This window comes from Thunnus albacares, chromosome 24, assembly GCF_914725855.1.
Source record: "Thunnus albacares chromosome 24, fThuAlb1.1, whole genome shotgun sequence".
In the NCBI taxonomy this organism is placed as follows: Eukaryota; Metazoa; Chordata; class Actinopteri; order Scombriformes; family Scombridae; genus Thunnus; species Thunnus albacares.
Window position 1 is genome coordinate 13,331,832 of NC_058129.1, and position 15,582 is coordinate 13,347,413.

The window sequence follows — 15,582 nt, forward strand, 5'->3', positions numbered from 1 at the left end:
CAAAATGCTAAATGTACTAAAAGTATTAAAATTACTCATTTGGCTGAAGAATTGCCCCAATCAGTCATATTATTATATATTTTTATTATTGGATCATGATAATGCACTAGTGTAAGTAACATTTTACTTGTTGGTTGATTTAGTGCTCATTTTAGCTACTTTATTTACTATTTGGTAACCTATAACAATGAACCACAGTTTATGTTAAGTTAATCTAATGTAAAATCTTAATATACAACTCATAACGAAAGTGCAGTATATTCTTCTGAGGTGTAATGGAGTACAGAGTATAGAGTAGCATATAACGACTCTAAGTGCATTTACGCGAGTACTGTACTTAAGTACAAATTTGAGGTACTTGTACTTTACTTGAGTATTTCTATTTTATGCTACTTTGTACTTCTACTCCTCTACATTTCAGGGGGAAATATTGCACTTTCTACTTCAGAGGGAGACTTCTCCTTGAACAAGACTTGGTGAGACACAATGACAAACAGACTGGATAAAGTGAATGGTCAAGAAAAAAGTTTTATTTCTCTGTATGGTCCTTCCCATAATGTTGTCAGACACTTATAATAACAATCTGAGCCTGGCAGTGGTAAAAACAAGCACTATTACCCTGTCAGATTACATTGCAGCCCATTTTGCAGCTGCTGGTTGCAGCGCTCTCGCTCAATACTGGGCACTTAGACACAAAAAGATAGGAAAATAGGGTCCAGGTTGAAAAATACTAAAATTTCCCTTTAAGTACTTGAATACATGTTTATACCAAACAAACAGCATAACATAACGTATTAGTGTCACATAAGGGAACAGAAAGGAGAAATGAAACACATCACAATAGGTTCTATGTTTTGTACAGACTATACTTGCACGAAACTTTTTTTTTTTTTACACCACAGGCAGTGACGGCACTTTTGCGACGCTCCCTGGCTCCAGGCAGTTTCAAGGAGACCCAAACTGGGCGTTTCTTTGCGGCAACTCCTACGAAAAGTTTTCACAAACAGCGGTCATTACACGACGTTAACCTACATATAAACCTGCTGGTCAATAAGTACCAACCACGACGGTAACGGCGTCTCGTCGTAGTATTGTAAATATATGTTTTAATCGCCTGTGGCATCGCTTTAATGTCCGATGGTTGCAGTTGCTTTGACAGTTGAAGCGTCTACATTTACGCTACCGTTTATATATTTATCCTTAATACTACAGTCGCTTTGGAAAATAACCTAGAATATACATCGTCAGGAGTGTAAATGGTGCATATTTGCCTTTTAATCAGAGTCGAAGAATAGTAGTTTTGAGGTGTTACACCGTATTTGGTGACTCATCCGATTGTGTGACCTGCGGTGTTGGAAGAATCCTTTACTTAAGTGAAAGTATCAATACCACGATGTAAAAATACTTAATTACAAGTACAAATCTTGTTTTTAAAATTATGTTAAAGAACAGAAGTATTACCAGCTAAACTTACTTAAAGTACGAAAGTAAAAGTATGACTTCTTACTTGCAATTAATTATTTTTACAATGTGGTATTGATACTTTTACTTAAGTAAAGGATTCTTCCATCGCTGCAGGTCATTGAATTTGACGGGTCGCCAAATACTTTGTAACACCGGTGTAGCTAAGATTCGAGTAACTTTGTCCCAGGCTACTACAAGGGATCATCGTCAAACTTGCAGACGCCAGAAGAGGAAGCGTTGTACGCGGCCATTCCCTTACTGCGCCACTTTAAGTGAAATGGGACGCCTTGAAACCTCCATGTTTGTATCTTGAAATTGCGAGCGGAGTTGAGCACCATATTGAATCAAAGTTGCCAACTCCTTGACAAATGTTTTATAACTTTCCAGACGTCAAACTTTAGCGCGTATCCGAGCTGGACGACACCACCCGTGCGCGTAATGCGCGCGCTGTAGGCAACTTGTTGCGTCTCAGCTTTTTTGTTTTTCCCTGCATGTTACGTTGGTTTTAATGCAGCAGCACCGAGTCGGAGAACAATCTCTAACTTTAAAGTGTGAGGTCAGCACTCTGGACCAGACCTGGATGTGATGGACAATCCGTCCTCAATAATCACCCAAGTCAGTCGGGATGAAGAGGGGAATAAAGCCGCAGGGGAGAGGGGTAAGTGTTTTTATTTACTTATTCATTTATTTATGCACTCATGTCCAAAAAAAAAAAAAAAAAAAAAAAAAAAAAAAGTTGTGCTGCACCAACTGCGAGTCAGAGTTCACGATCCTCAACTGGAAAAACCACACAGTTATCTAATTTACTGTAACAGCACATCACAGTCCGCACTGCTGCGCAAATATTACCCAGAACAAAGTGGACTACAAACAAGTCAAAGCACTAAAACTGTCACAGTTTCTATGCTCTGCATAGATTATGGCTGCGGCCCTTTGGTCTGTGATGAAAGCAAAGGAAATGACGTACAAATGTACAAATTAAGATATAGAAATATATGATTAAAAGCAGAAAGATGCGTTTAAGTCACCACTTTACATCTGTATAGAATATTATACAGATGTTACTTATAATAGAACAGAAAGCCTTAAAATATCCTTAAGTGTATGTATAATAATGGCAACAGGGACATAATCAAATACATATCTACTGCTGAAATGTTTCATAGTGAAAATGTTAAAGTATTGTGTTTCCTCATATCTGTCATGATTCTTAGTATTGTTTTTTTTGTTTGTTTTTTTTTAAATTTCCAATGCCACTCTTGTTTCCCTCTTCACTAAATGACTGTTTCTGTGAAATGCAGATTTCCACACTGCAACACTAACTTTATCAGTACTGTGTTCAGTAGTATGGATTTTCTTTGGCACTGACACTGTACACAAACCAGTGAGATAGAGTGTAAACTCAGGTTACTGAATAATCTGATGACTATCAGTCATCATCCCCTAGAAAATGCTGCCTGTCCTCCTCGTGAAGGCCATAATCCTGCTTTTTTTTTTTTTAAATGTGTGCTGCCACTTTGAACCTGCATACTGTCATAGTAATGCAAACAATGTTGATATTTAACTTGTGGCTGCTGTTAAAGACTATATTAAGACACACAGAAGGTAGCGTAGTTCATGTTTCGGCAACACGTTACACGTTAGAAGATGATTTGTGGCTGAAATGTGAAGCACCGGCCTTCTTGTAAATGTGTAGTAGCAGCTTAATCTATTACATAACTGCGTCCCCACACTTAATGAACATGTTTATTCACTGTGACACACAACCGCACAGCCTCAAACTTCCATGTTTATTCTGGCCTGCCTAAAGAGATTTTCTTTTGATTATGAACACCATTGTTTGTTCGCTTCGCCGAATCATGAGACAACTTTTTAGTTTCAGTTTCACTGCAGGGTTAGGTTGCATTTAGGGGATCTTTACAGTTTTGTTTTTGTTTCCACTGCAGTTAGACTCACTATTCTTCTACTTTTGGACAGTAAGTAAGTAAAAATGTGGACTAAATGGTTGTAAAAGCACCTGAGCAAACTTTACACAGAACATAAGTGCTTTCAATTGAACTGCTGATATTGTAGCACCTGTAGGATATGTGTCAGCTCTGTGGTATAAAGCTTAAGAGAGTGTTTATAGATTGCCGTGCAACTCAAACTTCAAACGAAAATGTAAGATTCTCAGCATCACAGCCTTAAAAAATTAAAGTTACAAATGACTGTTGTGTCATCCAAGGCCATCTTTGATGTAAGTGTTTCTCAACTTCGCTGTGTTGCTCAATATGTTGACAGGGTTTTGGGAGATTACTAAGACTGATAGGAAGGTATTTTGTATGTATTTCTTGAAATATTTCCATCATCAGTCCTACATAATCCCTTTGAAAGGATATTTTGGTTTCAAAAAATGTGAAAATATGCTTGGGTGGATGCTAAAATACTCATCTTCTGACAAATCTAACTTTTGGTCCGTATTTGTCATTTCCTCCCTGATCTATTAATAAGGCAGCACAATGCTGTTTGCTTACACCCAATTCATCGTTTGCCGCCAATCCTGGCGTTGTCACTTCTGTAACCAGGCCCCCAAGACATAGTGATCTGGTGCTTTCTCATCTATCAGATAAACAGTCTAACAGGCGGATACCAGATATCAGATATCACTCTGCGATGAGATGAAGGTTCCTCTATCAGAAACCTGCGAGAAAGTTTTCACATTTCACGTATTTAAAGCGGTGTTTCTTTTTAACTCGGAAACTTTACTAACCCATCTAAAAATGTTAATTAATCCGGGTTTTATTGGAGGGTTTTTATTGTCGCATGAAAGTCTTAACAGCTGCATCAGAGGCTTTTCCACACAAAATAGTTCAATACTTGTCATTAATTAAGGCACATTTAGAGATATTGGCAGCTTAGTCAATAGCATCATTTACATCATTTACACTGGGGTCAAGCCCATAAGGCACTGATAAAACTGTGATGTTTAAGACGTTTGGAATAAGATCAGTCTTGTGTTGTTAGTGGTTTCCATATGTTTGAGATCATAGCAGCTGCAGAAAATTGCCAAATTTACAATCTGACTAAAGCTCAGCTGTCAGAGAGACAGAAATAATCGAGAAAAAAAGGAGTGGAAGCGTCTATTACAGGAAACTATCTGGCTTTAAAAAATGGATCCCGGGGCTGATAAGATGATGCGATAAGGCAGAGCATCTTATCTTGAGCGCATGGAGTGTCATGCGATGATAAAACATACGTTTTGAGTGATTTAATTTTTTATAAGTCAGGAGACAGGAGATAACATGTTGAGGTAGGCAGAGGTGTTAGGGGGGGAAATAGGCTTTGGTCCAGGTAAAGCTGCATTTAATCTTCTGTTGTTGATAATTTGACAGTGTTGCCTCAAATTTTTTTTGTTGTGTCAGTGATGTGAAAACAAACTCACTGATTCACAGAGATTACCTGTGGTTTGTATTTGCTTTCTATGTGGGAAACACACTGATTATAATCCGACTGATATATCTCCTTCCCGGTGGTAGCCTGTTTATTTCCTTTCTTTTTAAAAAAATTTGTTGTGCTTTTTCAGATTCAAGCATGTTTCCCCCCGGAGCTCATCATGGATTTGATCACTTTACACGACGTCAACAGATGGTTTAATAAAAGCCAAATGTGTTCCATTAAACGCTGCAGAATTAGATGCTACTTCTGCAGTGACGAGCATTTGCATGACGACACAGATTATACTAATTTGAATGAGATTAGATCATGAAGAAGAAGAAGTTTGAAGCCTTTTGATGACATTAGATGCCTCAAAACTGATACTGAAGATGAGAACAGTGTCAGTCTAAGCGTTACATGTAATCAAATCCTTTGTGGCTTCATTGGCCTAGCATATAAAACAGATGTAAGAGTGTTTGACTAATTAATTAATTGAGGAAATAATTGGCAGATAATGAAATTGTTAGTTGCAGCCCTAAAACAATGCAGACAAATCTCGCTAGTGAAATGTGGATGTCAGATTTATCTATGGAACTCTTAAAGGACGGGTTCACGATTTTTCAAGTGTCTTAAAACAACAGTCAGATGCCCAAATGAACATTGACACATGTTTTTTTTTTTCTCTGTATCATACTGATCATCACATCTATGCAATATCTTTCAAAGTTACTGTCTTGCTAGTGAAAAATTCCCTCTTTTTGTTTTCATCCACTGCAGCTGAACAGAAAAACACAGTCTGTCGTAACACTAAGAGGGAATTTTCATGCTAAAAAGACCGTAACCGTGGAAGATAACCTCTTAATATGACGAACTCAGACCGCCGAAGCCTTTAATAAGCTTCAGATAAACTTTTAAATGCGTTTTGACATGACTGTGTGGTCAAACTGTGGATTTTGCCCCCTCTAACTTACATTAAAAGCGCATTCGAGGGGATCTTTTAGGGACTGGTATGAACAGGAAGAACGATCACAGCGAGAGCAAAACCTGTTTCAGTGTTCATGTGGGCACCTGACTGTTGTTTTAAGACAGACTTGGAAAAAATTGTGAATGTGTGTATGTAATCTGCATTATGAGCCTATTTTAAGAGGAATGACACAATGGCCTGAACATTGTCTGAACTGCAAAGGAATGAAATATTTGGAAAGTACCCTGCGAAAGGATCTGTGAAGAAGGAAAAGTCATAACAAAAACCCTCCTGTATCATCTTATTATGATGACACAGCTACAAGTTTTTTGTTTTTTTTTGATGATTCAGGTTCAGGAAGCAGCATTTCTTTAACTTGAAAGCCTGCAGTATCTTACAATCGTGTCCACTCCTTAAATTAGGTCTGTGCTTGTCAAAGTCATAATGCTTCTTTTTATAAATGAAAGAAATGCATGCTCTTGTGTTTTTACGTAAGTGGAGATTGGAGGGAAGTAGTAAAGGAGGACGCTAAGGGAGTGAACGCTGGAAATGATGAGTACATTTAGGGAGTGAGCGACGGCACGAGGGAGTGAAAAAGGAAACAAAGGGAATAAATAATGACACAAGAGACTGAACCTTCAATTCTGATTTGTTTTGGTATAATTAATTTCACTGTAGATATGTGCCACATTTTCAAAATTCTTCTTCCTATTAGTTTTTTGTTTTGGGGAAATTTGGCACACATTAGAGATTTGAGTTCTTACTGATATGCGTAAAAAAAAAGATGATGCCACTCAAATACTTGATTAGGATTAAAAAACCTGCACGAAACTGAATGGATAACAGTATCACAGGCTTACTCCTGCTACACTAAAACATGCTGGCAAGTAGCTTCCTCCATCGATACCCGTCTGTTTCCTCTTCCTGTTTTGGCCGGAGCACGGCAGAGGCCAGCGGAGGGTCAGACGGGGTTTGAATCCACAAATGGAGTAGGAGGGAATAGCGGAGAGGGAATGAAAGGAGGCGTGAGAGATGGACAACAGAGGTTTGTGTGTTGGTAACACAGTCACGTCCAGACAGACAGAGAGAGGGGAGTATGGAGCATAAAGAGACAGAAACAAAGTCTAATGTGAGACAAGTTCTGGCTTTTACAAACAAATAATATCAATGACTGAGGTACATTTTTAAGAGGGTGGAGCCTAAACCGAAGCCCAATTTTTTTTTAAAAAAAAAAAGGCTGTATCAAACTAAGATTTTAAAGCCTGACACTTAAATTTTTTATGGAGGTCAGCTACTGAGCCTGCTGACCTGCCGAGATAAAATCGTGAAAAATCAAGTCATGCTTTTTTTTATTTATATTTGGTCAAGAGGTCATTTGGGTTACTCAGGTTTTCCTCTTGCCTCACTTGCAATCCTGAAAATTTTTTTTTTTTTTTTTTTGTTGCTCCACCCACTGAGGTTCAATGTTTTAGCTACCACTGCAGTTCTAGTCAAAAAAGGTCATCATTCATAAAGTCAAAGACAATATAAGCCAAAAAGTGTAGCAGTCAGCTGAAAAGTTGTGCTTTTTATTGTTACATTTCCTTTTTTTCCCCCCCTTTTTTTACTTTGCACTGGTTGCTACTGTATATCATCACACTTCCATTAGCAGCCAAATCCCTTAACAATCAGTTTTCCCCTTTTTGCTTTCGCTTATGTAGCTTTAAGGTTGGAAAAATAAACGTTAAATAGAAATATTCTGCATGTTTTGCGCATCTTTTGACACACGTTTCCTCAGAATTCAGAAGTTTCGTCGCACAGCATGAGTTTGTCACATGTACTGTAGCTGTACAAGCAGCTCTATATGATATAATAAGCTGAAGATATAAAAGGAGTGTTAGGAATGAGTTTCACAAGTCGAGCTACTGTACAGGTGCACAGTCACTCCTCAGTGAGCGATTGACAGTGATAAGGGTGTGAGAGGAAGCCTTCGTTCACCAAGTGTGTTTGGTTAATCTCATCTGTTTGGCAGGAAATCATCCGGAGCTTTTGCACAAAAAAAAAAAAAAGGTCCATTCAAATAGTGAATGAAATGATCAACATCGAGTGGCCAGAGGGTAAAACAATTTAAATATGAGGCTCCAGCTGCTGTTACTTCACACCCTTTCAAGCTGGCCTTTTAGGTGATTAAAAAAAAAAAAGGAAATGATTGTCCGTATTTTTTTGTTTGTTTGTTTAACTTCTGCAAATCCATTAGGCTTAAAAGGTTGAGTCAGTGTACACATGTGATACTGAACCTGAAGTAAGAGTTTGCATGATATTGAGGTCATATGAAGGAAATTAAGTGTGTACTAGTGTTGTCACTGTATCTGCATTTTTTTTATTGTATTTCATATTGTTTTCAATTGTTGTGGATAGTAAACAGGTGTTTGATATTATTTAAACTTCATTTTCACAGTTTTGTTAATGGTTAGCTGTTGTGTGCAGTATTACTGTTTTTGTAATAGAAGAAGAAGATGCTCAATACATAATGAAAATACACAAACACCCTTAAATAAACACTGTCAGACAGTTCTATGTATCTACGAGTGGTCACGCGACATCTGTCCGGTTTCGATTGGCACACCGCATTCCATAATGATCTCATGATGTGCTTATGATGCCTTTATAATGCCTGCTCTGCAAACCCTTTATCGAGTCAAGTGTTAAAGTGCCGCGTGTTGATTGGTGGTGGCGGAGTCTGTTTGCTGCTGACATCAGAGAGGCGGTTACGCAAGAGCTCCTGGCAGACACGTGTGTCTCCAGGAGGGTTTGTGCACATGACAAAAGTATGAGGAAAGTTTCTGGAAGTCCTTTTTTTTTTTTTTTTTTACTGTTTTCACACAAATACTGACAAGATGGAGCTCTCAGTTAGATGAGAATTATATTTAAAATACAATTATTAGAGCTTCTGTTTTTCTGATTTAAATCTTGTTAAAAAGGTTTATAGTTGAAACTCTTACAGCTGCTCATAGTATGATTGTGGCAAGTTTTCACATTTTGTGGTATTACTTTGTTCTGTTTTTTTAAGTTTAAAAAAAAAAATTAATCCATTTCAAAGGGTTTTATTTAAATAATTATAATGATAAATCTTTTCTTCAGATGTCTTGTTTTCTTCAACTAACGATCCAAAACTCAAAGATAGTCATTTTTAAATGATAGAAAACAGAGAAAAAGAGCAAATCCTCACATTAAAGAGGCTGAAACCAGAGAATGTTTTGCTTAATTTATTAATTTAAATGATTAATAGCTGTTTTCTTTTCAAGAGAATGAAATAAACACCCCCCCCCCCCCCCCCTACAATATTTCCATAAAAGTAGAGTTGTTTACAGACTTGTTTGTAGGTTGTGGCTCATTTAAAGGTTTTCGCAAATACATTTGGTGACCTCCTCCTATTCCTCCGCAGGTTCTTCGCCCTCTCTGTCCTCCAAGAAGCCCAGGAGCGGAGGTCTCTTCTCCAGCCTTTTCTGCTGCCTGTGTAGGGACCAGCCTGAGCCACCACCGGTCAACAACAACGCCCCACTGCTGGTCGAAGAGAACGGAACAGTCTCCAAGGTATGTTGACATCCGTCTGTCTGTCTGTCTGTCTGTCTCTGGTTAGATTTACCTCAGGTCGCATTTATTTGTCCTGTTTTGACAGCAAAGGATAGATAATATCTGCGTAGAGAGGTCAGGATTTCTTGTATGTCGCACTCTCTGCTTGAACAATCTTTGAAATGTTATTTATGTGTTTTTCGCATTGCTGGATGTGTCCAGACTCGGGTGAATAATTTTATGGTATTTTTAGATCCAGGTGAAACCACTGCTGCCTCCAGTGAAGTCAAAAGACTCTGGAAAGATCTGTGTGGTTATAGATCTGGATGAGACGTTAGTTCACAGCTCTTTTAAGGTAAGAAAAAGCCAACGTTGCTTGTGTCAAGTGTTTTCTTTAATTTCCTACATGATGCAGGGACTCTAAGTTACGATTTGGGCTTTTTTTTTTTAAGAACTGTAGCTGTTGTTTTGTGGTCACATTACATCAAGAGATAGTTATGTTTAATAGTAAGAAACACTCTGTAAGCTCTACATTTTCCCCCCATTTAGTTGTTGTTGGCTCTGAAAGTGACATTTCTTTCATCGCTGGCAAATGCCAAACCCAAACTAGCTGGTTCTTAAAACCAAATAAACACAGTCGCTCCTCCTTGTACACACACTGGAGACTGTTTGTCTCTACCTGCATCTGTCCTGCAATAATACCATAGTCTCTTATGTTTTTAGATGGTAAGAGACAGAGTTGTGTTTTTATCTCCAGCTTTTATATCATGAAATATCCATGTCTTCTTTTATTTCTGTCCTTCCAACAGCCTGTGAACAATGCAGATTTCATCATTCCTGTGGAAATAGATGGAACAGTACACCAGGTATTGATGGCTGCACACTCCATGCTCCATAAACTCTGCAAAAATGCTCATTTTGTAACTTGTTGTCATCTGCTGTCCTCTAATGAGACAGCGCCTCACTGTCCTTGTGGGTGTACGATAGCGGTACATTGCTGAGTACGGGAAGTGCTGCCAGCGTTTAAGGGATTTGAAGATGGATAACATACCGTGGGTCTGGGCCTGATTCAAGTAATCCAGGATAGGTTTGTTCAGACAAGCACAGCCTATTCCGGATGACTTGGTTCAGGAACGCTGCCCTCAGCCGCCGCTGCAGAAAGAAGAAAAAAAATGGAGGAGGAACATTGAGGAAACAAGTCTGGTTTTCACATGTGGAGCCAAATGTTTGTGTGTCAGTGATCTCCATGAGTATTTTTTTATATTTAGCTTCTAATGCAAGTCCAGAACACATGGAATTGTAATAGTCGTGCCTGGGAAATGGATAAAAAACCTTAAATTCAGATGTAGACATAAAATTTTAATGCTTGAGTTATATGGCACAGCATAATAATAAATCTCATATTGAACACTAAAAGAAAACATCATAGGTCCTCAGGCAGTTAAGGTTTGTAGAAACATGTTGTATTTTAAAGTGTAAGACTGTGCAGAAACCTGGTTTAAAGATTCTTGTGCATTCCAGGTGTATGTCCTGAAGCGGCCTCACGTCGACGAGTTCCTGAAGAGGATGGGAGAACTGTTTGAGTGTGTTCTGTTCACTGCCAGTTTAGCCAAGGTGAGAGATTTCTGCACTGCCTCTACAAGAAGAGTCACTGCTGCAGTGAACAATTAAGTTGGATATAGCAGAGAAACAATTTCACATTTTGAATACCAAGAGAAGCATCAAGAGCAGCAGTATTATTGGTATATATTTATATACAAGTGTTTAAATTTTTATATTTGTTATCCTATTATGATAATGGCCCTTTTTAAACAGATTTTACTCAACATTATTCTATATTTTGCATGTACAAGTAATATGAGATGCTAACAGTATATGTTGGGTTTGTATATGACATACATGTCATACAAAATATGTTTTTGTAATTAAACTAGCATATATATAGTATAATCTTGTATGAAATGTATCAATGGGAGACAAAATATGTCAGTTGTATATTTTACAAGATGTATGATGATTTATCACCTGTAGAATGTGTTTACTACGTGAAATATCAAGATACAGCAACAGCATTGTGTCTGCACCTGTTCACTTATCTGTAACTTAACCGTAAGGTGCACAACTTTATTAATATTTACTAAAATGTCACGATCAGGCTTATACCTTTAGTAAACCACTCTCTTATGAGTCCATTACCTTTTTTCTTATCACCAATGCAGTACGCAGACCCCGTCTCTGATCTCCTTGACAAGTGGGGTGCTTTCCGCTGTCGCCTGTTCCGGGAGTCCTGCGTCTTCCACCGAGGAAATTACGTCAAGGACCTGAGCCGCCTTGGTCGCGACCTCAACAAGGTCATCATCGTGGACAACTCCCCTGCCTCCTACATTTTCCATCCTGACAACGCGGTGAGTGTTCTGGACAACGCACATTAGCTGAGTCATCTTGGTGACAGTCATGGGTGTAACAGCAAGAAAAGTTTTACTTTTTTATTATTTTGAAGCAGATTATAGAGTGGAAATTTTTTAGTATATGAGGTCAGAACATCAGGATGACACAAATGATACAACCTCCTGTTTTCTTCTACAGTGAGAGACAGAAAAGGATAAATATCAGCATTGTTAATTTGAATTTAACCACATCCATCCTGTGTGGTTGCTCATAGTTTGTGTGTTTTCTTCCAGGTGCCTGTAGCCTCGTGGTTCGACGACATGTCCGACACCGAGCTGCTGGATCTCATCCCGTTCTTCGAGAGGCTGAGCAAAGTGGATAACGTCTACACAGTCCTCAAGCACCAAGGGACCGCAAGCTAACAGTGTTCGATTCATCATCTCACTTCTGAACAAAACGGCGTACAAAACAGAAACACACACACACACACACAGACACACACACACACCAGCGAGGCTCCAGCACCAGCTCCAGCTATCACTGCCCACCAGAACACAGACTGCTTCACAGCTGACAGAGCCGTCAGCTCCCCAGTATCAAACTAAGATCACATTTGGGAGTATTTTACGGTGTCATCACTGCCACCTCCTGGTCAACCAGAAAACTGCCTGAAAATTGCCTTGTAACTTTCCCCCCCTATCAGCCTACCGTGAACCAGCTGATGCGAGTGAACGGGTGAAAGAATGGATGTTTCCGCAGTGTCACTGAACTTGCAGCAGAGGTCTGTAGCCATGAATCCTCTGGACACAAACTGGGTACTGGACATAGACTTCTCTCATGGATTGGACAGTCTGATCCTGTAAAACCAATGCAGGATTTGCTAAGCGGGATTCAAGTGGAAAGGAAATTTTGGGAAAGGTTTACGTGCATATAAACTTCAGTCCTGTCATGGAAGAGCAGATGGTCTATACGTACTGTAGATGCCTTTTTTAGACATTTTTTGGAATAGCATTATTTTTGTCACGCACCCTTATTTTGCCAATTATCACACTATTTGTCTGCAGTCAAGAGCATATGATCCTTTGGAGTCATTTTAGAGTTTTTAGAGCGACGTGATCACCTTCTGGATAATTATGACAGTGTTATGGATAAGTCTGACAGTTTCCCGTTCAAACCCCGAGTTGTTCAATTGATTAATAACAGAACAGTATGATTGGACAGCACTTCACAAGTAATCTATTGTACAGTTCTCCCGTTCACTGCAGCTTAGAGATTGATTTCAGCACAATTTGTGTACTAAACCCAGTTTGAAAAAGAAATTGCATTGCATAATAAATAGAACTCAATATTACTGGGTTTTAAAATCCACACATTTGTTGGTGTTTAGGGAAAAAAATCAATTAAGTTCTCTTTCAGCAGGAAACGTTTCGATCCGTGGGAACATAAAATCAATGTGAAAGTCAGTGTTAGTCAGTCTAATCCTTTTAAAAGAACATTGGATTTCTTTTGGTAAAAAATACCAAAAATGATGAGCCCTCAGCAAAGTGTCAGCACTATGAAACGAGTGACTGCAGTATTTCCACAAAAACCTGACACTACAAGTATCAAATCATCTGCATGTGACCGTGAAAGAGCAGCTGCTACGTTTAGTGGAGGTGGATTTCCAAAGGTTGTGTAAATACTGATGGACAGCCAGAATGCAGTATATCTGTGTGTCAGCAGATGTCGTGAACAGTTGACGCCAATGACGAGAGGACCAGAATCGACTTCTAAAAAAAACGCCTGGGAATAGGTCAGTGTTGTGTTAGTGTTACATTAAAACTTCTGTTCCTCATTTTAAAAGCCACAAGCAAGCAAAACTTGAATTTTTCACAGCATTTACAGTCTACACAAGAATGGCCAATGAAAGTTGTATGGTGCAAAAAAAAAAAAAAAAAGTGACCGTTCGGCTCTCATAAGCTTCAAAGTACACTCTTTCTTTTTGCTCTGAAGCGGTACACATAGGCTGGAAACAATTTCAGGATTTTGTAATAAAAGTGGGACTCAAGGACTCAAAGATATGTGAGGTGTGGTGCCTGGTGAGCAGACACACCTTTTTTAAGAAACACAGAGTTAATTCAGTCCAGATTTAAAGGAGAAATCCACCCTGAAACCCTTTCGCACTGTTAATAAACAGCTATCGGTGATGTTTCTTAGATTTCTGGGTCGTTTTTTTGCTATTTGGTTGATGGTCTTTAGGCAAGATATGACGTTATGTTAAGATAATGCCAGTGCAGCTACAATGGAGTTAATAGATCTAAAACATTAACAGTGAATGTCAGGTTCTCTGTAGCAGGAAATAGGCCAGAATGCAATGCAGCAACAAGACTATGTAGTTTGAGTGCTATTGCCATTCATACTTCATATTTGTTCAGCCAAAGCTGCCAAAAGGCATTCTGGGGAATGTAGGAAACCACTAACAGATGTAGAAGTTTATCAGAAAATGATGAACAACTGTCCAACAAACAAGGTGATTTCAGGGTGGAATTTTCCTTTGATTAAAACAAGAGACCAGATGGGTGTTGCACATGGAGTCTGTACTTTTTGTCGCTACACGTGGTGATGTTAGTTGCTTAGTTTCTAGGGCAACTCGAGACCTCTTTTGTCCGATCAGTTTTAAGGAGCAGTGGGGCCTCTAGCGGGTCTTTCAGGCTCTTATTATCTCCTTCATATGCGTTGACAATACCATGTGTTGACACAGATGAATGAAACGGTGGATTTGACTAAGAGCCTTGATAGCAGGCTTGTGAAATGACTTCACCAAGATGGAACAGGGATGACAATGAAGTCCACCATATTAAGAGCTATTACGTTATTTGTTTATGTTTAACAAATTCTTGTCAATCAAATTAGCCTGTTCCTTTTCTAAATAATTACTGATTTTATTTCTTTTTTTGCCCAGGAGTGGTCCTCTGATACAATATTTATTGCAGTTTGTTTTCCACACGGGGAAACATTGTCCTTGCTGTTTTCTTGCAAGACCTGGTTGGTTACCTCATATATTAATAGGTAATATATGGATCAAAAACACCAGCAAATGACTAAAAGGATAGTATCTTATTGTTGTAGGCACATAACAGGGTAAATGTTTTCAAATGTGTGTTTCATGTAAGCCATTTTCACGTGACGTCTCCATTAGATTCAATGCTGATACCTGGAATTCATTGGCAAAGAGGAGTATTTATAGGAATGTTCAGTCATTTGCTTACATATAAAATAAGTGTTGTGTCACTACGGGGCCCATTCGCTGATACTGTACTTCTTACACATTCAGTAGATTTGTATATTTTGTTTTGCACAGTAATAAAGCAAACAAATTTCATTAATATATGGAATATTCATGTTACTGTACTCATGATTGAATAGATGTAACCTAATTTTTTTGACCTGTTGTTTTATCATACCAAATTATATATGGACTGTATGTAATAATGCCATTTTCCCCCATAAATGCTAAATGAAAGATGGTCCAAGAAGTGCTGTTTGTCTTTTCAAAACAACATTAACAGAGAAGAGTGCAAATTGGCAGATTCTCAATCAATAAGGGAATTGAATGTATTACATATAATGAAAATGCAGCCAAAAATCTAAAGTTATTTTTTTATATTTATTTGATATTAATTAGTATTATTGTAATAAACAAGAATCAATGCAATAATGTGATAACATATTGTTCATGTTTTGACCCTTCACAATATCCCCTCATAAATTAGTCTCTGTATCAAACTGAACCACAAATTATATTTTTCATTCATAAATAC

At 38.3% G+C, this 15,582-nt stretch overlaps 1 protein-coding gene across 1 annotated transcript; it reads left to right on the forward strand.

The window, feature by feature from the left end:
• The first annotated feature begins 994 nt into the window (after positions 1-994).
• LOC122976412 (carboxy-terminal domain RNA polymerase II polypeptide A small phosphatase 1-like) lies at positions 995-15,288 on the forward strand. Its single transcript, XM_044344867.1, has 7 exons — positions 995-2,122; positions 9,267-9,415; positions 9,648-9,749; positions 10,204-10,260; positions 10,916-11,008; positions 11,614-11,799; positions 12,076-15,288. The coding sequence occupies exons 1-7, from the start codon at positions 2,050-2,052 to the stop codon at positions 12,202-12,204; spliced, it is 789 nt and encodes a 262-aa protein (XP_044200802.1). The 5' UTR covers positions 995-2,049; the 3' UTR covers positions 12,205-15,288.
• The last annotated feature ends 294 nt before the right edge of the window (positions 15,289-15,582 follow it).